Source organism: Pristis pectinata, chromosome 5 (assembly GCF_009764475.1).
Source record: "Pristis pectinata isolate sPriPec2 chromosome 5, sPriPec2.1.pri, whole genome shotgun sequence".
In the NCBI taxonomy this organism is placed as follows: Eukaryota; Metazoa; Chordata; class Chondrichthyes; order Rhinopristiformes; family Pristidae; genus Pristis; species Pristis pectinata.
In genome coordinates this window covers 72,896,065-72,921,024 of record NC_067409.1, presented here as the reverse complement: position 1 = coordinate 72,921,024, position 24,960 = coordinate 72,896,065, and the positions used below count along the sequence as shown (strand labels likewise).

Below are 24,960 nucleotides of genomic sequence, written 5' to 3'. Positions count from 1 at the left end.
TAAGGCTGGTTCCTAACGGATTGTGCATTGAGCCGAGCTCCATTGAGAAGTGACTTGATATTTCGGACACTGATGAATAGACGTCTGTGGATGTAATCCATCTGATGGAACGTGCATGTGGCAGCTATTTGTGTTCCTGATCAGCTGGCACTTTGACAAAAGACTGAATAAGACAGAAGCAGGATTGAGAGGATGATCAAACTGACACAATCTCCCATAAACAGATGTCTATTCATCGAGGTGTGACTTGCCAAGGGAAAGCATGTAACAAATTATTCACAAAAAATTGTGTTGTGATACAAGGGCCTGGCATCCATGTTGTACAGCCCAAGGGGAAATGTACAGGGAGATTACAAGGTAATTAAAGTGTCTGTGAATCCATGCATAGGATCTGGCTCTTTGAGGCACCTTGTGCTCAAATACTGTCCCCTAGCCTATCCCTTACACCAAGCTCATTATCTATCCTCCCACACTCTGTTTTCCCTGTATTTTTCTAAACCCACTCCCTTTTTTGTTTCTCCCTTTTCATACCCTTTTATTCATTTTCTTTGCTGCTGGTAGTTTTTTCCCTTTTGAACAAAAAACATTTTTTCTAAACAGCTAATAGCTCTTGGAGTCTGGACCTGACTTCAGAAGCTGTGCAACCAGGCCACTCTGTTTGGAACAATCTCACGCCGAATGTTTTGCCTCCTTCCCTCTCCCCTGTCGTGTCACTAATTCAAAAATAAAACACATTACCATGGACTGCTAAGGTTCACGTGCCACGTTGCACACAGACAGCCAAGAGAATGGATGAGGAAGAAGGAACCCAGCCCTGCCTCTCCCAGGCAGAAACCAAGAGAGCTTAAGGTGGAGTGTATATCAGCCGTGTGTGATGGAAGTTGTAGCAGTTTTAAATTAAAGTTGGCAATCAAAGGATTCTTTAAATAGGCAGATGCATGTCCAATTATAGATTCTTACAGTTCAGAAACAGGCCCTTTGGCTCACCGTGTCCACATCAACCATGGAGTAGCCATCTACACTAATCATTTTTACCAGCAGTTGGTCCATAGCCTTCTGTGATGTGGTGATTTAAGTGCTTGTCTGGATACTTCTTGACATTTGTGAGAATCTGCCACCACCACCTCCTTAGGCAGTGCACTCCAGATTCCAACCACATCTAGGTGTTCTGCTTCACCTCTTACCTTTACCCTATGCCTATGCCTCTGGCCTCCGGCATAGGCATACTACATTTCCTTTGTACAACATCAGGAACTTTTCTTGGTGGGCTTACTCATCATTTGCAAGACTCGACCTGCACCAAGCAGCCCATGCCCCAGCTAGACCTGAGCATCTCATCGAGGCTCTACTTGTTATTGCTGCCTCAACAGTGTGAGGAGGAACACTACAAGGGGGCTGCTACACTTGCTTTGATTTTTTTCTACACTTTGACTCTCTCCACAATCTATCATGGCATTTAAAATAGAAAATGTTGGAAACACTCAGCAGATCAAGCAGCATCAGTAAACAGAGAAACAAAGGTTTCAGGTCGAAAAGCCTTTATCAGACCCTCTGCCAAAGCAGATGTTGGAGTGAGATCCACAGTCAAAGTCAAAGTTGGGTTTATTGTTATATGCACGGGTACATGTCTGCACAGGTGCAATGAAAAACTTACAACAGCATCACAGGCAGATGGCATCATATAAGCAGCATTCACTAGAAAAAACATAAATTAAACATAAATTATACACAATTTTTCAAGAAAGAACACAATAAAAGAAAACAAAGTCCATTTTATTGCAAAGTGATCAAAGCAGTCATAATTTTGCTAAACTCTAGTGATTAGGATTATGCCAGCTGATTCAAGAGCCAAAAGTTTGAAGGGAAGTAGCTGTTCTTGAACCTGGTAGTATGGGACTTCGGGTTTCTGTACCTGAAGCTGTGAGAAAATGGCATGGTTTGGATGGTAGAGATCTTTGATGACAGGTGTTGCCTTCTTTAGGTGAAGATCTTGCTGCCTCATGGTATTACATTCCTATTAATTCAGAGTTAGGAAGCACAGAGTCAGGACTAACTATGCGCAGAACCCTGAACAGTCTCTGCTCCCACCTCTGGTGAAGTCCGTACCATCTACTCACAAAGGCAACTCCTGCAATGCCTCCCAAACCTGTGACCTCTATCTCTACAGAGGACCAGGGCTGTAAGTAAATGGCAACACCACTACCCGCAGGTTCCCCTCCAAGTCACACACTTGCTGATGAGGAAATATATTGCTGGCCCAGCACTGTCTCTGGGTTGCTTTTTTCTCCCTAGCACTTTCTTTCCACTATAAAGTTTCCCCAGATGATGTCACAGAACCTTTAAACAAAATTTGACTGCCATAAAACCTATAACCTAACTGGACTGAGTGTATTTCCTCACAGAGCAGCCCAGATTCACTAACCCTGCTTCCACTGAAAGCATCACACAAGATGCTGGAGGAACTCAGCGGGTCGAGCAGCATCTGTGAGAGGAAAGGAATTGTTGACGTTTCGGGTCAAAACCCTGCAACAAGACTCTTGGTCTCCACTAGATTTGGCACGTACTTACTGGAGTATAAAGGATCAACACTTGAACTGCATTCTTGACCTTACATAGAGAGGAATTAAGAGTAGGAATAGGCTTGAAGGGCCAAGCGGCTAACTCCAATGATCACATGTTGACTGTGCTGTGGGAATTGCAGACTTCATTGTGAATACTTCTCAGCTATTTCAACATCAAATTAAATGTTTGCTTTTACTGTGTTGGCATTTTTACATTTAATGCTTTTTCAAACAAGCTTTTTATTGTGGAAGCATGATTAAAGGGATTCCTGAGCATACACAAGAGGTGGAGAGTTCCAAAGATTTACAACCTGTGAAAAGAAATTCCTTGCCTATCAGTCCAAGGTAGCTGATTCCTTATGCTAGACTATGGTTGGGACCTGCCTGAGGAAACAGCCTCTCAGCTTCTCCTCTGTCAATCCCCCTCAGAACTTCATACATCTCAATGAGATCATCTCTAGTTCATCTAAACACCAGTATATGCCAAATCTAGTTAGCTTCTTTTTATAGGGCACCTCCACATGCTGATAATCCATCTCGTGAATCTGCATCACACTGATTCTGAGGCAATTATATCCTTCCTTAGAAATGGAGATCAAATCACAACACCAAACTCCAGGCCAGCTCTGAACATAGCCTTGTATATTTGCAACAAGACTTCCACACCTTTGTTCTTCAATGTTCTTGGAGAACATAACATTTACCTTCTTTTATTGCTTACTGGACTTGTATGTTTTGGCAGTAACTTGAAGTAAACTGCTCCCCCTCTGTCCCTTTCCTCTCTCCTCCTAATCTACCCAGTTCTTCCTACACTCACCCCAGCCCCTGCCATCTTGTTTCCTTCCTCTCCTCCATGCACTCTATCAGCCCATCACCTATCTGCACACTCCTCCCACTGGGTTCCCTCCCTCGCTGTTCCCATCTGCCCTTCCACCTCCCTCCTTTGATTCCAAACTCTACCTTCCTCTCCTATCAGATGCTGTCACCTTCAGCCCTTTGTCACCATCACCTCCCAGCTTCTGTCACTATTTCCACACTCCCCTCCTCCATCTGCCTATCTCCCCCCCCCCCACCCCCCCCACCTGGATCCACCTATTGCTTTCTACTTTTGCTCCATCCCTTCCCTCCTTCCCTCCAATTTTTTATACTGAGTATCTCCCCTCTAGTTTTCAGTCCAGATGAAGGGTCTTGAACCAAAACATTGACTGTCCATTTCCCTCCAATAAATGCTGCCTGACCCACCGAGTTCCTCCAGTGTTTTGTGTGTTGCTCCAGCTTCCAGCATCTACAGTCTCTTGTGTCTCCTGTAGGTTTACTTCCTGCATTCCAAGAGTCAACGCACCCAGATCCCTCACTACACCAAGGTTTGTAATTTCTCACAGCTTAAAATATGGTGTTTTATTTCCTTTGTATCGAAGTGAACAAACTCACATTTCACTGCCACATGGGACAGACCAAATACAGACGGGTGACCACTTTTCTGAACATTTCCATGCAGTCCACGAATGTGCCTTTGAGTTTCCAGTTGCCTGTCACTTTAATATCCTGAACCAGTCTGATCTATGTCCTTGGCCTCCTACATCACTCCACTGGAGCTCAACGCAAGCACCTGGCCCCACCTCAAGTACATTACAGCCTTCCTGACCCAACTATAAGGTAACGATTTAGTTCTGCCATTTACACCTCCTGCCCTGCAGCATTGCCACCTTCTTTCATCTTGTATCATCATCTCTTTTACTATTTACTCTCCTCTGCCCTCCACCCCATCATGGATTTCCCTCTCACTCCCTCCTCCCACTCCTCCTCCCCCACTCTAACCTTTTATCTGTATCTTAAAACTGGTTAATCTTTAGCATTATCCACTACTGACGAAAGATCCTCACACTAAGGCACATGCACCTCCTCCAACCTACTCTATTGCATTTGGTGCTCTTGTAGTGGCCCCCTCTATATTGGCGAGATTTAAGAGATCTTCCAACAGTGTATTTTTTGCTCCTTGACCTGAAACTTTGCCTTGGTTTCTCTCTTCACAGATGTTGCCCGACCTGCTGAGTTTTGAGTATTTCCACCATTTCCTGTTCTATTGCATATCTCCAGATATTTGCTTTTTGATCCTTGAAGTCTTTTCTTTGTCTTCCTGGAAATGTTTTGCCAATTAGATTTTGCAGCTACAGCATTGGTGGTGTCTCTCTGGTGCTGTGGGTAGTCCATGACTTGGAAGTGTACTGGAGGGGGGGCATCACTTCTGCCTGATAGTCCACGAGGTAGCTGCTGGGTTTGAGATCTTTATCATTAAATACTCTTTTCCTCAAACGGCCAGAAGTTCTGTTAGTGAATCTCTGCTTTCACTGGGAGGTAGCTCTCAAGATGTGGAATGTAATCCGTGTTTTCTGGGGGTAGTTTTGTGCAGCAGGGTTCAGACTGGTACAGGCAGGGTTCAGAACAGCATAGTGGCAAGCTATAGATCTGCTGCCTCAGAGCTTTAGTAAACAGGGTTCATTCCTGACCTTGGATTAATCAAAAGTTCACATTTGCAGACTTCCTTCTTAAAAATTAACTAATCTCTCTTAACCTCAAAAAGAGCTCCCAATTAAATCTATATTTAAACAACACAGTGACTATATTTGAATGCAATGGTTTGGCCTCTCCTTGTTCTAGTTCATTCTGTGCATAATGGCAGCTTATTTTTTTTCTTCCAGGTAGAGTAGGATTTCCCATGTGCCCAACTAGGACACCTCCTACCCTGGCCCAACTTAAATATTTGGAATGAGCTTGTGGGGGGTTGGGTGGGGTTCTATACATTCTGTGAAGGCCTGGGGGAACTAAGGTATGGAAACCTACTATAACTATGGGATCACATGCAGACACCAGATGAGATTTCCCATGATCTTCCCAGATCTCTTTGGGCTTGTCCTTTCTATTGGAAAGTTGCCATTTTATATTGGAAGAAAGGTCACTGAAGTATTTGAAGATGGTTGAGCCCAGGACACTGCCCTGAGGAACTCCTGCAGTGATGTTCTAGTGCTGGGATGACTGACCTTCAACAACTACCCTCCTTTGTGCAAGGTACCACTCCACTCACGAATTTATGAAAGGGAAATCCTGTTTGACAAACCTACTGGCGTTTTTTTGTTGAGGAGGCATCTGATAGAATAGATAAGAGAGAAATAGTGGGTGTGATGTGTTTGTATATTCAGAAGGCCTTTGATAAAGTTATCAAAGTTATGAGATAAAACCTCACATATGAGGTGTGTGTGCTGAATTAAAGCACATGAGATTGGGGAGAATGCACTGGCTTGGATGCAAATTGCCACACAAGACAATGGAGCAATAGACAATTTGCTGAAGGAGCAATTGGCTCAATAAGGCCTGGATTCACCAGAGTTAGAAGAATGAGAGGGGATTTCAGTGAAATGTACAAAACCCTAACAGTCCTCGACAGGCTGGACATTTCCCCTGGCTGGTGGGTCTATAGTGAGGGATCAGAGTCTTCGGGATATGGGGTGGCTGAGAATGTCTGGACATTTCTTCATTCAAAGGGCAGTGGACCTGTGGAATATACTAGAGAGGGCTGAATATATTCAGGAAAAAGGTGGATAGATTTCCAGACATAAGGCATCAAGGGGTATGGGGAGGGTGGGACCATGATATTGAGATAGAAGACCTGCCATGATATTGAATGGCGGAGTAGGTTCAAGGGCCAACTGGCCTATATCTGTTCCTACTTTTTATTTTTCTATGACAATGGATTGTTTTCCTTGGATGTCCATTGACTTCAGTTTTACCAGGTTTTCCTAATGCTGAACTCTTTGTCTATGCTTGGACCAGGTTTGTGATAAGGTCTGAAGTGGAGTGGTCCTGACAAAACAAAAACAGGGGATGGTGTTGAGCAGACCACTGGTGATGTAGTGACACTTGACAGCACTGTCATCAATACCTTCCATCACTTTGCTGATGATTGAGAGACCGTTTGGGCAGTAATTAGCTGGATTGGATTTTTCCTGTTTGTAGTAAACAGGACATACCTGGGCAATTATCCACAGGTGGATGTCAGTGTTGTAACTGTACTGGAACAGCTTGGCTGGAGGCACAGATAGTTCTGGAGCATAGGTCTTCAGTACTACAGCTGAGCTGTGGTTCTGATTCTGTAGCCTATGCTGTGCTATGAGCTGTTTCTTGATTTAATGTGGAGTGAAATGAATTGGGTGAAGACCGATGGTGAGGATCTCAGGAGGAAGCCCAGACTGGCAATCCACTTGGTACTTCTGACTGAACATGGTTGTAAATGTTTCAGCTTTATCATCACATACTGGGCCCCACCATCGTTGAGGGCAGAAATGTTCTTGGAGGCTCCTCCTTGCATTGCTGTGTCACTGTTCACTGTTTACAATTGGATGTGGCTGGATTGCAGAGCTCTGATCTGATTTGCTGTAGGGAGGATCACTTTCTCTGTCTATTGCATTCTCTTTTTGCTGTTTAGCCCACATATTGCAACTTCACTAGGTTGGCACCTTATTTTTAGATACACCTGCTGCTGATCCTGCACTCCTTTCCCCCCACAGATGCTGCTCAACCCGCTGAGTTTCTCCAGCAGATTGTTTGTTGCTCCAGATCTCAGCATCTGCAGTCTTGTGTCTACAAGACAATGGAGGATTTCCTTAGATGAGCTCCACCAGAACTGTGCATTGCCACTCTTGTCCATGTTGTTGTAGATAGATACTTCAGCAGCTGGTGAAGATGAGGTGAATTCATCCCTCATGTTGTTTTGCTTACCACCTGCCATTGACTGAGTTCTGCAGCTCAGTCACTGATGGTGCTACTGAGCCACTCTCAGTAATGGACATTGAAGTCCTCATCCAGAGTACATTCTGTACCCTTGCTACTCCAAGTGATTCTTCCAAATGTTGGTCAACATGGAGGAGTCCTGCTTGAGATAGTTTAGAGAATGGTAATCATTAGGTTTGCCTGCCCATGTTTGAGCTAAAGCCATGTGACGTCATGGAGTCTGGACTCAATGGAACACCCTCCCAGGGCCAGTTCATTTTGCCTGTGGACGAGAGGGGTGTAATTGGAACATTAGCTGAAAGGTACAATTCTGTATATCACTATGTCAGGCTGTTGCTTGCATAGCCTATGGGACAGCTCTTCCAATTTAAACACCAGTCCCCAAAGGTTAACGAGGAGTGCTTTGCAAGGGCAACCGTCCAAATCCAGTGTGCAGTCTTTGTGCATTAACTTACTGGTTGAAAGCAAATGGCTTGTTGGCCCATTTCACAGGGATGTTTTGAGTTAACCACATTGGCCTGCATCTAATGCAGGCCCAACCATGAAGGGGCTGCAGATTTCATTCCCCAAAGGACACTAGGGAACCAAATTTTTTTTTAATGACAATGTGATATTCACAGTCATCATTACTGAGATTCCAGATTATTTACCCTACACTTTAAATTCCCCAGTTATTGTAGATTTGAACTATTGCCTTCGGAGAAGTAGTCCAGGTTTCTAGACTGTTGGTTCATTAACTTAACAACCATATTACAATCCCATGCTATTAAGCATCTGTCAGTTTGGCAGGACTCTGTTGCCTCTTTTGTTATTTGACTACATGTATATAACTAATTCCACCAAATGAAGGAAGATTTTCAAGCAGAAATGTAATAATATCTAGTTCAGAACAGGATATTGTTTAATTCATCACAGCACAAGCACCTCTCGATTTCTCCATGGAAATGTATTGTTCTTGGAAACTTGTCTGCTCAGAAGCTGAGTTGAACAGTTCAGTGACTGTTTTTAATAAGAGCTTCAAATATTTACTTTTGATGTTTCATTTCAGAAGTTGGTCTTTTTCAGAGATCAGATTCAAAACATTTTTGTGGGATTTTCCATTGGAGTCAAGAAATTGGGCAGAATGCTTCATACAGTCTTAATTAAAATGAGATGTACATTTCTGGCAGCCTTAGTCTTAATCATCTCTAGTTTTCATCAGTTCTCCACTGGAAGCCACACCATGAGTTGCCAAGGTCCTAAACTCTAAAACCCCCTGTCTAACCCTTTGTAACAAGCTCCCTCTTTCAAGGTCCTTTTGCTTATCCTAAGGAAATCCCTCTTGAGTCCAGGTGCTGCTGTATGGTGGAGGATATGGTGCGCCCAGTGACAGAGGTGGCAGCCTGTTTAAAACATGCTATTGTAGCCTAACTATGAATGAGCTGCTCTTTAAAACATATGATGCAATTGGAACCACCCCACTCACCATCAAAACAAAGCCTGTATGATAAAAGAACTCCATCATCTTTTCCAACAGGTTGTGACAGGAAAATTGCTGAGATCCAATTATTCCAAAGAGGAAAAGGATATTTCATTTAACTGAACTTTGAGGGTTTGGAAACTGCAACATGTCAGCAACACTTCTTTTACTTATTTAACAAAAAAAGCAATCCTGAGGAAACCAAATTATTTCTCTTACCATTTCTGAAGATTGGTGATTAACTTCTGTTGGGCTGGTGTTTCTCATTTCATGTAGTTGAAGGAATGTTTAAGCTTGTGCAATAAAGGGAAATTCCTCAATAGCAATAATGGATGTGATTGGAAAACGTTCAGTATTGACAACACGAGTGTGAATTAGATAAAACTATCTAATACAAGTGATCCTAGGACACCAAGTAACAATGCAGATCAGGATGCTCCTGGAACTAAAAAACAAACTCTAACAAGTCATATAAAAATAATTTGATGGATTTCTTGATTGGGTTTTGATTGATCAGTTATTTACAAGGTCAAAGTTCTTTTAGGTTTACCTTCAATAGACAAGGTTTAATTATCCCAAACCTCCAATGTGCATGGACCAATATGCCACTGTGCTCTCACAGAGCAACAAGCTTTAAGCTCAGTTTCTCATTTGTACTGAATTTTTGAAACACTGGATAAATAAAGGGATTTGCATTTCTACAGAACCTTTCTTGACCTCTGCAGAAAGCAGTGCTCTTGAGTTGAAGGGGAGGGGGTATCAATCTGCAGTTCTGCTCCATCTTTCCTCTGGGAACTCATGGCCATGGATGATGAATCAGGAAACACTCATATGTGATGATCCCTCCATTCATTCTGGCTGTCCTATTATGAAGAGAGAGGGTTTGTAGAAGTAGCTCGATATCAGTCTGTGTGAGTAACATAAGGTTAATAGAAAATTGGTTGGGTTTCATTCCAAATTAAGGATAATGTCATAAAAAATCCCACCCCCCACTGTGCCCTCACCAAGACATCATTTAGTAAAATGTTGAACTTACTCCCTCAAACCCAAACTGTTTCTATTTGAGGAAGTGTGAACTCATTTTCTCTGTGTTACTGAATTGGATGGAAATTTCAGTAAACAGGCATGTGATTGGCAAGGTCACTGTAATAACATGGAATTATCCAGAGAACCACAAATGCCATGTCAGCAACACACAGCAGCACAACCCTGTCGCTATGATGAGGGATAGCTTTATTTTCAGAATACATGGTAAATATATGTGTGTAAGTCTGAGGACTGTGAAAATTGCAAATCTGTAACACTTTATGAATCAGTAGATGAAGAGCTATAACCTACGAGGCTATGGAGTGTTCTGAAGGAGTCTTCAACCAGAAACATTAACTGTTTCTCCCCCTACAGATGCTGCCTGACCTGATGAGTGTTTCCAGCATTTTCTGCTTTTGTTTCAGATATCCAATATCTGTATTTTTTTTTATTTTCAGGCCACAGAGCGAGCTAGGAAGTGGGAGTAACCAAAATAGCTTCATTTTTAGCCAGATGGACATGATGGTCAAATGAGATGGCCTCTTTCTGTGCAGTAAACTCCTATAATTCTATTATTGAAAGCACACTGGATCACATATCTCTGACACCATTTCATGGTCCACTAGCTGAAATTTCAGAGTCCATTATCCATCAGGACAATACAGTTAGCGTAACACTATTACAGTGCCAACGACCCGGGTTCAATTCTGGCTGCTGTCTGTAAGGAGTTTGTACATTCTCCCCGTGTCTGCGTGGGTTTCCTCTGGGTGCTCCAGTTTCCTCCCACATTCCATAAGACATACAGGTTAGGAAGTTGTGGGTATGCTATCTTGGCACCGGAAGTGTGGCGACACCTGCGGGCTGCCCCCAGAACACTCTACGCAAAGATGCATTTCACTGTGTGTTTCAATGTACACGTGACTAATAAAGAAATGGTATCTTATCTTATATGGCTCAATTTGCTTCAATGCCACTGAAGTAGCAGCAGTGTTGGGCAAGCCTCCTCAGGCCTATTTCTGGGCTGATGTTTCCAAGTCAGACTATAGTGCAGGAGCTGTACCCATTGGCTTATTCATGTGACTCCCTCATTAAACAAAAATTAATTTAATATTTATATTGTTGCCATTCTGGTGTCAGTGCTCACTGAAAATAAATAACCTCTGTGAATGTTGTCATTTGAGCTATTTTTCTTGTCATCAGCAGCACAGCTACAATATTTGCTCCAAGTTGCCACATCTGGTGGGTTTAGTTCACCATCTGCTGGATGCAGAACAAGAAGCATTGCCCTACCAGAGTCTGAAGAGACCTGCCCTAGGGAGGCAATCATATTGATAATATGCCAGACTTCTAGACAAGGACCATGGTAGAAATGGTTCAGTCAACATTTTAAGGTAACCATATAGGTCACCATCAGTACTACTGAATCCTTTTCAACAGCAATGGAAGATTGATGGCAAACTTTGTAACAATGCACCGATTTATATGGTGAATGAAAGATGCAGATAGTTTCTGGGTTGTTCATTTCTCATTCAAGTGCCAGTATGCTCAAAAACACAATAAAACTCACATATACATTAACCAACTGATATCTGCCCTCTGTCAGTCATGTTTATGTCAATTATATTTAGAAGCCATTTTCATGGCTTCTGAAAGCATTTTCAACTCCATTGCTCAATGCAGCATTGATTAGCTGTGATTTACAAGGGTGCTTCATTGGCTTGTGTGTATTGGTGGTCTCACATTCCTTTTGTTGGATTATAAAATGGTCCTGTAACTCCAGTCCACACATTGCCTACAGAGCTGTTTGCAACTGCTCACTCTCTGGCATGAGTGGGGTCACTGGAAATACGGCTTTGTCCAGGAGACAAACCCTATTTGTGTCTGGTATGCTTGCCTTCATCATTCGGGGCATTGAGTACAAGAGTCACAAAGTCATGTTGTGTCTGTATAAAACTTTGGTTAGCCACATTTGGAGTATTGTGTGCAGTTCTGGTTGCTTCAGTGATGTGAAGGCTTTGGAGAGGGTGCAGTGAGGTTCATCAGGATGTTGCCTGGATTGGAGTGTACTAGCTAATAGGAAAGGTTGGACAAACTTGGATTGTTTTCTCTGGAGTGTCAGAGGTTGAGGGGCAACCTGATGGAAGTATATAAAATTATGAAAGGCATAGATAGAGTAGATAGTCAAGAGTCTTTTTCCCAATGGAAATATCAAACGCTAGAGTGCAATGGATTAAGATGAGAGGTGGAAAGTTTAAAGGAGATTTACAAGGCAATTTCTTTTGACACAGAGAGCGGGAGGTGCCTGGGTTGTGCTGCCAGGGGAGGTGGTGGAAGCAGGCATGATAGCAGCATTCAAGCGGCATTTAGACAGACACATGAACAGACAGGGAATAGAAGGATATGGATCTTGTGCAGGCAGATGGGATTAGTTTCGATTGGCATCGATTGCAGTCATCTGTAGCTGAGTGTTCCTGTGCCGTACTATTGTATGTTCTCTATTATGTTCATTTACACAACTCCCCACTTTAGCACACATCCTTCCAATGTCCAGGAGGCTATGTGCAGGATATCAAGGCATTAATAACTTTCACACTTGACACCATCCAAAACTCTGCTATTCATTTCAAAATAAATGGCAAGTCTCATTCACCCATTGCTCCCTAAACTCGCTGACCTATACTGGCTCCCAGTTGAGCAATGCCACAATTTTAAAATTGTTATTCCTGCTTTGCATCCCCCAAGCTCTCATTTAAGCCCTTTAATGGCAGTTGACCTGCTGGACCCTTGGATCTCAGGAAGTAGTATCGGTTTATTAGTGTCACATGTACCGAGATAGTTTTGCAAGCTATCCATACAGATCATTTCAAAACATAAGCACTTTGAGGTAACACAAGGGAAAAGCAATAACATAAGGCAGGATATAGTGTTACAGTTACAAAGAAAGTGCAGTGCAGATAGACAAAAAGGTGCAAGGGCCACAAAGAGGTAGATTGTGAGGTCAAGAGGTTGTAACATACAAGAGGTCTGTTCAGAGTCTTATAACAGCGAGACAGAAGCTGTCCTTGAGCCTGGTGGTGCGTGCTTTCAAGCTTTTGTATCTTCTGTCCAACGGAAGGGGGGCTGAGCGAAAGAGAGGATGTCCAGATGGGAGGGGTCTTTGATTCCCTCTGCATCCATTCAGGGATGATCTGAAAGTTGTCACAGAACAATGCTGCCAGCTGAAGCAGCAACATTGCCAACCTTGAGTGGAGTCATTTTCACTTCCTTATTCTTCTTTCCTTCTGAACCTTTATTCATTTGGCTTTTTCTTGTTGTCTGAAATTATTCCATTGTCATGGAATCTGAACTGTTGGAACAGCCAAGGAGTTCCTTGAGTACAGTAACCTTTGACATAAGAGATAAGCAAAGTGCGAAGGCACAGTAGTTTATGTTGGGACAATATATATGCAGTCAGCTGACTTGAGATTATTTCTCAAGCACAGGACTTCTATGTGCTATCTGTGGAGGAAAGCAAACATTGTTGACTGGTAACTTTGGAGTATCATAAGTTTTTTTAAGCCATAGAATAGATATATTTCATAGAATAGAAATTTATGACACACAAAGTCAGTCAGTCTGTTTGTGCCCACACTGGTTTATAAGGAGCTATTGAGGCTAATCCATTGTCTCAGCTATTAGTCTTGTAGCCTTGTACATTATGGCATGTAGAGTTTATCTGGTTGCATTTTCAAGGTGATGAGGGTTTTTGCCTCAATCATCCATTCATTCAGACCCTGCCACCCTGGTAGGAAAAAATATTTCCCCAATTCCCTCTACTCTTAAACCAATTACTTTAATTTTTAAAATATATTTTCAGGATGTAGGCCTCATTGCCCAGGTTAGCATTTACTTCCCATCTCTAATGTGTCAGATAGATCCTTCCTATTCACCCCAAATCTTTCATTGTTATATACACCTTAATTAAATCTCACCTCTCAGCCTTCTGATTTCCATAGGAAACAGGCAATCACTCCTCATAACTAGACTTCTCATCCATTGTGACATCTTCACAGTTCTCTCTGAAGGCTCTTTACCATTCTTCTTGTAATGTGTCGACAACTGAACATGGGGCCTAATTAAAAGTTTTATCCAGTTCTTGTATGACTTCCCCGATTTTATACTCTATCCAGCAGCAAGGCTCTGTGGATAGACTCCAAATTTCCTCTGTTCTTTCATGAATTATTTGTGTAATATTGTACCTCACATCCAACTAGGGACATTCCAGCAGGAAGATTATTAACAGGATGAATGGGAAACTGTTTAACCTAGATTATATCCACTCAAGTCTCAATCTTCAGTATGCAGATGGTACTTGCGTATGGGCACAGGCTGAGCCTGACTGCCACCGAAGCATGAGGGAATGGGCCTAGCACTAAACATCTCCAAATGAAAGGCGCTCTGCAAACCTGTCCTCCGCTGATAAAAGGGCCATGCATAACATCAGAAAACATAGACCACATTCCATATCTCAAAGGCCAGTTTTCAGCCAAGGCAGACACTGATGAAGTTCACCACAGCCTCTAATGTGCCAGCACAGCCTTTAGCCATCTGAGGAAAAGAGCAATCAAAGATCAAGATATGAAATCCAACACAAAGCTCATGGTTCACTGGGCAGCAGTGATCCTTGCCCTCCTGTATTTTTCAGGGAATTGGACTATTTACAGCAAGCAATGTAGAGGTACCAACATTGTCCTCTAAATCCACTGGCAAGCTAATATCCTCAGCAACGGGGCTCTAATTAAACTCTAATGGCAAGCTACGTTACTTGCAAGACAAGCACCAGACTGCTAATACATCCACTCACTCCAAGCTCCATCACAGCAAGGGATTACCTGGAGGACAGAGGGAGTATTTCAAGAATTTTCTCAAAGGCTACTTGTAAAAAATACTTCATCCTCACCAATGTGCAGGGATCTCTGGTCCATGGCCAACCAAAATGGAGCAGCAACATCAGGAAGATACTGAGAAAATTGAATCTCTTCACCGGGAGGCGATCCTCAATGATGGAAGCAACACATCTCCTTCCAAACCACTCACCCATGCAGTGCCTGCCCAGCTGCAGCAGAGGCTATAGATCCCACCCTGACCTCATCAGCCACCTCACGTCCTCAACACCAAGGGATGCCCAAGAAGATGCCCTTGCCTCATTTATCTCACAGTTGTTTGCTCTGCATGAGATACTTTCCAAGAATTTGTGAGGAATGATCCAGGGTGCAGTACTTTGAAGCAACAGTTTTCGTACAATGGAAATGAAGCAAAAATTGTTCTGTGACATAACTAAAAAAACAATGATGAGCATTTATACAACATCTTCTTTCAGGACAAACTGATTGATGAATACTTTTGGCATACTCGCTGTTGTGTTTGAAGCAAGGCAGCCAATTTTCACACAGCCAGTTCCAAGAAACAGCAATCTGTTAATGACCTGATAATCTGTTATAATGATGTGGATCGAGGAATAAATATTGGCCTCAGGAGAATAGGGATAAACCCACTTGCTCATCAAAATAGTACCATGGGATCTTTGATATCCATCTGAGAGTGTGAGCAAAAATGAAACTAAGTAGAAAATGATTCATGAAAGAACAAAGTCCTGAAGAAGTTAACAAACCAGTACAATGCAAAAAATATTCATGACACACTTATTGGAAAGATATAATTATATATGTACACACCCTACAAAATTACTGCAAGTATGTTATATTTAAAGCAAACCATGGTTTGCATTATGCCACTGAGAACTTCCAGTCTCTTTGTCAGTGGCATGCAGAAGGGCTGCGTGAATGGTGGAAGGAGCACACTACCTCCCAAACTGCTCTCTTTAATCTTCATTGTGTCAGCAACTCCAAGCTTTTAGTGTCATTTCACACAGGCCATGCACATCTGTTTCCCACTGTTTGCTGTATGCTCCAGACCCTATGTTTCCAGATACAGATAATTATTTATTGGTAGGTTACATTCCACCAAGAGACAACATTGCTTCTGTATACAGCTCCTCACCACACATCAGTCTATATTTATCAAGGCTTATTATTGTTTAAACAAAAAGTCAGTAAAACAGTCTGAGTTATATTCTGCTTTGTTTCTTCTACTAAAATTATCTTGATTAAAAGGATCAGAAAACTCCCAGGCTTCACTCCAGTTGATGGTATCATTTCATACAGTAAGGAATTATTCACTTACTGCTAATAACTATTTTTTAAATATAGGCTAGGGCACAATAATCTATGTAAAGAAGACTTCCCTTCACAAATGGCTTTTCATAACCTCTGGACTTGCCAAAGTGCTTTATAGCCAATGAGGTACTTTTAAGCATAGTCACTGTTGTGACATGGGAAATGCAGCAGCCAATTTGTACAGAGCAAGGTCCCACAAACAAGAATGTGATAATAATAATCTGTTTATGCTTGTTGAGGGATAAATATTTACCCTAGGACACTGGGCAGAACTCCCTGAAGCTCTTCAAAATAGTGTCTGGTATCCTTATATCCACACCTGAAAGAAGACGCTGTTTTCCTTTAATGCCACATCCAAAGGTGGCATATTTGAAGGTCAGCACTCCTGGTAATGTACTGGAGTATCAGACTGGACATTTGTCTTCGAGTCCCTGGAATGAGGTGACTCCAGAGCCATTTGATTCAAAGGCAACAGTTCTACCAATTATAGCACCCAAATATATCAATTAGAAGTCATTTCTTTGTAGTTCTTTTATTAATTAAATAAAAGAAATTATTTTCAAATATTTGAAGCATCAGCTATTTTTCTTTTACAAATGCTGTCCAACCTGCTGATTATTTCTGACATTTATTTCAAACTTCCAGCATCTGCAGTGCTTAGATTTGCAACAATGGCCAGAAGTCATGTGCACTACTGATCAATTAGCCTAATGAGTTTTCCTAACATCATACCCAACACTCTACTAAGGAGTAATTAAGAGGTCATGGTACAGAATCTATCCCATTTTATTCTGAAAACCATAGCCTGCTGCTTCATAGCCTGATGCTCACAGGTACTATGATACGAGTATCAATCAGAAGTAAGTCAGGTTTACATCTTGGCTCTTGGGACAATCACAAAGCAACCAAAACTGAAGAGGACAGAGAGTAGCTAAGGAGGGCAGAAAACAGAGAGAACAAGACCTGTGCCTGGTCTTAACCAACAGCTGCCTCTTCCTGATAACTGATCAGAATGGCTCTGGGTCACAGCTTACATGATGTCTTTTGTTGACTGACTGGGGAGAAAAAAACACCTGACAATTAGTTTGGAATCCAACCATTAGACTCCTGTTACGTTATTACAAAGTTGGGACTAATCTTGAGTTAAGTGGGTTTAAGAAAAAGATCCTAGCACCATTTCTATCGTAGACCTGCCAACCAATAGCTCTTAAATGAACGTGCTTGCAAACGAACAGAATCATAGAATGGTGACAACACAAAAGCTCCACAATCTGTAGCAGCTCTATTCAAAAGCAATCTAGCTAGTTCTACCTTATTCCCCATAGTCCCACAGCTTCTTTCCTTTCAGATACTCATGCAGCTTCCTTTTGAACACTATAACTGAATCTGCCTCCACTACTCCTCCTGACAGTGCAGTTCAGACCCCAACCACTCACACGTTAGTTTTGGTTCCTTTGCCGATTACCTTCCTTCAGTCTCACCTAGTTCCTGACCTCTCAGCCAATGAGAACACTTTCTACCTAGCCTATATCCTTCAAGTCTTTAAATACCTTTATCCAATCCACTCACATCTTTCTCTGTCCCAGGGAGAACCACCCCAACTTCTCGTTTATCCACAGAATTAAAATTCCTCATCCCTGTAATCATTTTAGTAAATCCCTTCTGCATCTTCTCTACACATTTTATACCTTCCTAAAGTGTGGCATCCAGAACTGGACACAATACTCCAAATATGGCCAAATGAAATCATCAAGACTTCATTGCTTTATATCTGTACTTGTAAATCCCAAGGTGCCATCTGCTTTACTAACCACTTTCAACAACCTATGCACATATACCCCTAGATCCTACTGTTCTTGTACTCTTTTTGTAATTCTCATTCTTTCTACAAATATGTAACACTTCAACTTTTTCTGTGTTAAAGTTCATCTTTCATACATCTAACCATTCCACTAGCTTGTCCATTTCCTTCTGAAGACCATTACTATTCCTAACTACACCTCCTAGTTTGTGCTATTTGCAAATTTGGAAACTGTGATTTGTATACCCATCCAAATCATTAACGTGTATTAAAAAAAAGTCAATGGTCCTAGAACACATTCCTGGAGAACTCACTGTACACGTCCCTCCAATCTAAGAAAGGCCTTTCACCATACATCCTGTTTTCTGTTACTGAGCCAATTTTCTATCCTTGATGCTACTGCCCCTTTTATTCTAAAGGACTTCCATCCAGACAATGAGTCTGTTATGTAGCACCTTATCAAATGCCTTTTGGAATTCACATATACCGCAATAACCACATCAATTCACAATTACTTCACCAAAAAGTGTAGGCCATGACATTAAATCGTGATGTGCAGACTGTCATCTTCCTCTTTTGTGGGGCCAGAGCAACATCAAAAAAGGTGGATATTAATGATGTTGATATCTGAAAACCAGTTATAGTTATACAGATCAGAAATAGGGCCTTTGTCCATGATGACCAAGGTGCCTATCTGACCTAGTCCCATTTGCCTGCATTTGGCTCATATCCCTCTAAACCTTTCCTATCCATGAACCTGTTCAAGTACCTTTTCAATGTTGTTAATGTACCTGCCTCTACCTCTTCCTCTGACAGCTCGCTCCATATACGAACCACACTCTGGGTGAAGAAGTTGCCCCTCAGGTCCTTTTTAAATCTTTTCCCCTCACCTTAAACCTATGCCCTCTACTTTTAGATACCCCGACCCTGGGAAAAAGACTGACCGTCCACCTTATCTATGCCCCTCATAATTTTATAAACCTCTATAAGGTCAGTCTTCAGTCTCCTAAGCTCTAGAGAAAACAGTCCCAGCCTATCTAGTCTTTTCTTAAAACTCAAGCCCTCCAGTCCCGGTAACATCCTTGTGAATCTTTTCTGCATCCTGTCCAGCTCAATGACATTCTCCCTATAGCTAAGCAACCAGAACAGGACACAATACTCCAAGTGTGGTCTCAATGATGATATCTCAGCAGGCCAAGCAGATAACATTCAGTCCCTCCATGGTGTGCCGCAGTTCAGGATTACAGTCTGCAACTTGATTATTTGGGTCTGTAATCCCCCATTTGTTCAATAACTAGGCACACCTCCTGTGTCCCATCTTTGTGCAATTCAACACCATCCAACATGACTCAGGTGGAAATTGGGAAGCTCAATAATCAGATTTTAGCCACCTTCAGCATAAAATGACTTAGCATCGAGACAGCTCACTGAAAGATCTGAACGTAAATGCTTCCTTGACAAGTTTACTTGGTGTGTGGGTAGTATTTTCACGCAGTGGGAGTTCAGCAATGGTCTTTCCATTCTCTCAAAGTAAAGCCAAATATCTTCTTATGGTGTGACAATAGCCCATGTCATGCAGGTAGTAATATCAACCCTAACAAATCAAAACAGCTCCATTTTCTGTTCCAATGCTCTGCGGGAAGTCAACTCAGGAAAATTGAAGTTTCAAAAAATAAATTATACAAGACTACCTAGGTATCTCAAAGGGGGAATTCAACACATGATTTTAAATCTAGCCAGAAATGTCACAGAGATACAAGAGAGACTGCAGATGCTGGAAATCTGGAGCAACACACAAAGCGATGGAGGAACTCAGCGGGTCAGGCAGCATCTATGGAGGGAAATGGACAGCTGACGTTTTGGGTTGAGACCCTTCATCAGGACTGGAAAGAGGGGAGATAGCCAGTATAAAAAGGTGAGAGGAAGGGGTGGAGCAAGCACCGGCATGTGATAGGTGGATCCAGGTGAGGGGGGTGATGGGCAGGTGAGGGGGGGGCGGGCGGGAGAGTGTGATGTAAGAAATTGGGAGGTGATAGGTGGAAGTGACAAAGGGCTGCAGAAGGTGGAATTTGATAGGACAGGACAGTGGACCATGGAATAAAGGGAAGGAGGTGGGGAGGGGAACAAGTGGGAGGAATGTGTGGGTGTTGGGCAGATTGAGTGGGCAGGGGAGAGGAAAGAGATAGTGTGATAGGGGCCAGTGGGATCAGGTAAAAAAAATCTCACAGGACTGCTTATCTGATAGTATGAGTACATAAGGCCAACTCAGCATGTTCAGAAGGTCAGCAAGAGGGACCTGGTAGTAGTTTGGGAGACTGAGAAAACACTGATGTCGTGCTCACTGTTCCTATATGTTCTTAGTGTTGCCAATTGCTGTTGAGAGGAGAGAGAAGGAAAGTACTGCAAGAGGCTCTAGTGGTTTCAGAAATCAGAAACAATAAAGCTGCCTCTCAGCCAATTCAAAATCCGTGGACCCTTGGAGGTTTGAGACTTTCAATGCTCTAAGAGAAAACCAGTGGAATCAGCAGATTAGTATGCAAATACAGCTTTAGAGAACTGCTGAAAACTAAGCAGCAACAAAACCAGCCTACAAAACAGCAGATGTACTGCCAAAATTTTTTTTTAAAAACAAAGGGAATCTGTACTTCTTTACCAGGGCAGTTCTCATGACCACATCTAGAGAGAGTAAATAATTTAAACCAGAGAGCTTTACCTTATTTGGAAATGACACCTTCCATCAATCTGCCTAGACTAAGGCAGTAACACCAATCCAAAACAGCAGCTCAGGACTGTACGGGTCTCAATTGCCATATTTCTTGTTTTACCACAGCACTGTGTGCTTCTCAGATTTCATATTAACTATTCGTGATCAACTGCACTGCAGGTTGTTCCTCTTTGGCAACATTACTTGGGCCACGTATTTAGCTCAAGTAGTACAACATCACTTCCACAGCCAATTTGTATCTGCTTGCAATCTGTCAGTATAGTCTGGCATTTCAGGAAATTTAAAAGGGTTTGGCTAAACAGTTAGCGTATACTAATCAATGGAATGATTAAATCTTCATACATTTTTCTTGCAGATTGCTGTTTTAAAGAGGCTGTTAATGCATTTATCTTGCAAGGGTTAATGTCTTTATTAAATTAATGGATAAGGAGAAAGAATAAAGAATTCCTATTTACATAAGGCCTCTGTAACATTAGGTCACTGCAAAATATTTCCCTGCCACTTAAAATGTAGTCACTTCAGCAAACACAGCAGCCAGTGTGTACAAAGCAGCGAAAATAGTGACCATGCAATCAGTAACCCAAATGTTGGTTGAAAGACAAACATTGATCAGCAAGTTAATTTAGTTAAAAAATCCAAAAAAACAGCAGATGCTGGAAACACTCAGCAGGTCAGGCAGCATCTGTGGAAAAAGAAAGTGCTAACATTTCAGGTCTGAGACCCTTCATTAGAAATGGGAAAGAGAGATAAAAATAATTTTAAATTGCAGGAAAAATGAATAGGACAAAGGGAATATCCGTGATAGGGTGAGGCCAGGTGAAATGGGTTAATGGGAGCAGTCAGAGGTGATTATGCATCCTTGTCTGTGTTATGTGCTGCTAATAGCAGGGCCTTGGGATGTGTCCAGCAGTTTAGACAGTACTATTAGAGAGAGAATAACTGAACCAAAATAATAGAAGCAGAAATGGCCAGTTTTCATACGGGCAGAAAGTGATTTAACTAAAGTTGGAGAATTCAATATCGAGTCCAGAAGGCCACAATGTTCCAGATAGAAGAAAAGAATTAATCTAGCTGCTTTTGTTTGACTGGTGGTGTAGGGTTTTTTACATTCACTAGACAGAGGAAACAGAGCTTTGATTCAATGTTTCATTTGAAAGACGGAACCTCTAATGGTGCTGCACCATAGTATCAGTGTAGAGTATATGAACAAGTGTCTGGGACAAGGTGTATTCAAGGTCATCTTCCTCTGGAATAAGTGCTATCACCGAGTCAGGGCCAACACTCAAGCCGTTACATCATAGTAAGTATTCCTCCATTAATATTGATAAAATATAATTTCTACGTCACTGTTTCTTTCAGGAAAAAAATGCATTTATCCTAAAGCATTGTCTGCTGTTGCAAGTTGTTTTTAATACCAGGACTAATTTATCTTTAATAAGAAGCCTCGTTGCATTTCAATAACAGTGAAATTATCAAAATCTAAAACAATTAGTTTTGTATTGCAAGCAAACAGTTGTTAGCTATGGGGCTGGATGCTGATGGAAACACTTCAGAGCTCTGAATGATGCAATAATGGAAACTTGGATCAACAGTTGGACTGTCAGACTGTGCTGAGAATAAACACTGCCCAAAGCTGCAGCTAAAAACATATTCACTTCTCTCCAGCTTTGATTTTGGTTTTAGATGTTCCAGTTATAGAACTGCTTACCAGAAGTTCGGGCAGCAAATTGTTCTTAATTCAATCAATTAACTAATTTGACTTAACTAATTTGCATGTACTCTTAATTTATCTACATCACCTTGCTGTTCTTATTAAATTAAATAATCCACTTCACACTCTCTTGAATTATAAATAATCAGGGCTGTTGGGCTTGAGCAGTTAGTCTAAGCAGTTAGAACACAAGAAATACTATTTTCTGTAAGTACAAGGCTTTGCACAGTTAATTTACTTACAGTTCACTGGCACACTCTAACTCAGACATACCAGAAGTCCTTTTCCAGTCTTGGAAGGTATTCCCAGCTATCAGCGAGATTAGCAATTGCTGGCAGCTCCTCCACTGTGGAGATAATAGCTACTGCCTCACTAACCTTCTTAAAAACACGAAAACACGCACTAGCCTGCAGATGTAAGATCTCACAGATCCTTGTGATTTGCTAGTATCTAGGATGTCAGCAGATGCCAGTAAATGCTACACTGTGAATGACTCCACTATAGGTGCTGTTTGTATGCTCCTTAATGATTCTTCCATCTCCTTCTGGTGTTTCTTCAGATGTTTTTGCAAAAGCTGCTTGTCAGGAGAGGAGTAGTCACAGAAATGACACCCAAATCTCTCACCCGTGTGATGTCTGCGCACATGAAGATCCAGGCTCTTCTTTTGAATGCTGCACAATAGAGGAAAAAAATCAAAGACATGTAAACATGTGATTTTTAAGTATCTTTGTGTGGATCACTTGTTACGCAGAATCACTTTGTGCACGAAGCAGTTCTGCACTGCCTGCTTTTTGCTGATAGAGTGGAATACATTCTAAAAGCACCATGGCAGCATGAGAAAAGTCGCCCACTTGGTGAGCTTGTGCCTGTCAATCCTTTACCAGTTCTGATTGTGAGACTCTTTGACTACTGAGGTTCCATGCTATTAGGAAGAAATCAGTACACTAACATTGTATGAACAGTGCTGGTGAGCTGAATGAAAAGAAAATGGGAACCTGTGATATCAGCTGCAGATAAAAAGATTAGGCTGTATGTTAATTCCTTTCCTTTAGATAAGCAGTTTATAAACTGGCCACAATCTGAAGTTTCTACAACTTTCATTCATGACATACCAGTAGAGTGCAACAAAGTCTTACTGCTTACCTTACCAGATATTCTGACAGTAAAACAGTTACTTAACTAATGTGAAAATCTAAACTATTGGATCTATTCTCAGTAGCTAAAATTCCCTTGAGACTAACTTGCTACCTGGAAAAATAAATAACCATTTTGCACATTTGGAGAGCACAATTATGTAAAACATTCAAAGAAAATCCAGCAAACTGGTTTCAAACATCAAATGCTGGAACCAGTTCCAAGTCTTAAAATTTATCTATGAAACACTCATTGAAATTCACAACACTCATCTATTCTTACATTCATCTATTGTTACAATTTTCAGCAGCTATCCCATAATTGTACTTTATTTGATGCAGCTTCTTATTCATTTTTGTTCACATAATTCCCTGCATAATTTGCATTGCCTCCATCTAACTGAAGGCAAAGTTGGCAAAAAAAAACTGAAATGAAAACCTCAGAAGGCCTCAAATGCACTATTTTCTGTTGAAAATGTGAGCAATGTTTTAAGAGAACAAGATTTAGGCTAAATTTATGGATAGAAGTCTTCCCCATCAGAATGGCAAATGCTAAAGTGTACAAAGGCTTTCTGAACAACATGCAGATACTCTGTTGTAGAAAGGATTAGGGAACTTGGGTAGATTGTAGTTTATGATGCCAGGTTGGGGATGGGAGAGGAAGGAGGGTTAAAGTGGAGAGCAGTCTGGGTTGGAGGATAGGGTGGCTGGAGCATCAGTTGGTGACAAGAGGGGGGAAAAATTCAGGACCGAGACCTGTCAATGTACTGGCGGGAGGAGAGAAGTCAAACAATGGCTTGCGACTGGCTGTTGTAAGGAATTAACATTACAATATTGGAATCGAAATTGGTTTATTATTGTCACATGCACCGAGGTACAGTGAAAAACTTAGTTTTGCAAGTCATCCATACAGATCATTTCAAAACATAAGTACATTGAGGGAATACAAGGGAAAAGCAATAACAGAATATAGTGTTACAGTTACAGAGAAAGTGCAGTGCAGGTAGACAATAAGTTGCAAGGGCTAAGACAAGGTAGACTGTGAGGTCAAGAGTTCACCTTTAATGTACAAGAGGCCTGTTCAAGAGTCTTATAATAGGGGAATAGAAGCTGTTCTTGAGCCTGGTGCTGTGTGTTTTCAATAAGGTGATTGGTGGGAGGCATCCAGTTGTGGGAAGCCCATAGAAAACCTGAAGGACTCCGTGGCTTCATAAGTGGTCAGGCAGGTCCCCTTTGGGTTCCTGAAACAGGCATGTACATTGTGAAGCCCTCCTTCTTGCATCAGCAGCCTGTGTTCTTCAGCAATAAGCAGAATGAACACAAACAAGTGAAAAGCTAAAACCAGCGATAATAAAGTTCAGGATAACAGAACTGGGAATGGCAGAAGAGAGAAAATGTGAAGTTCATTCTGTAAGAGCTCAAGAGAGGGTATGAAATTAAAAACCTAGTTTTAAATCCAAATTAACTTTCGTTACCATTTGAAGCTTTTATCCTCAGTGACAGATGAAAATCTAATTCATTTATTACTGAAAATATTTTAAAAT

General features: G+C 41.6%; 1 protein-coding gene across 2 annotated transcripts in view; it reads right to left on the bottom strand.

Annotated features, from left to right (window-relative positions):
* Positions 1 to 21,865: 21,865 nt before the first annotated feature.
* si:dkey-154p10.3 (zinc finger protein ZFP2) overlaps positions 21,866 to 24,960 on the bottom strand; it is a 30,833-nt gene continuing 27,738 nt past the window's right edge. For both annotated transcript variants that reach the window (XM_052016729.1, XM_052016728.1), the window contains exon 7: positions 21,866 to 22,954. In XM_052016729.1, the coding sequence (XP_051872689.1) occupies positions 22,762 to 22,954 (193 nt within the window). In that variant the 3' untranslated portion in view covers positions 21,866 to 22,761. The remainder of the gene's footprint in view (positions 22,955 to 24,960) is intronic.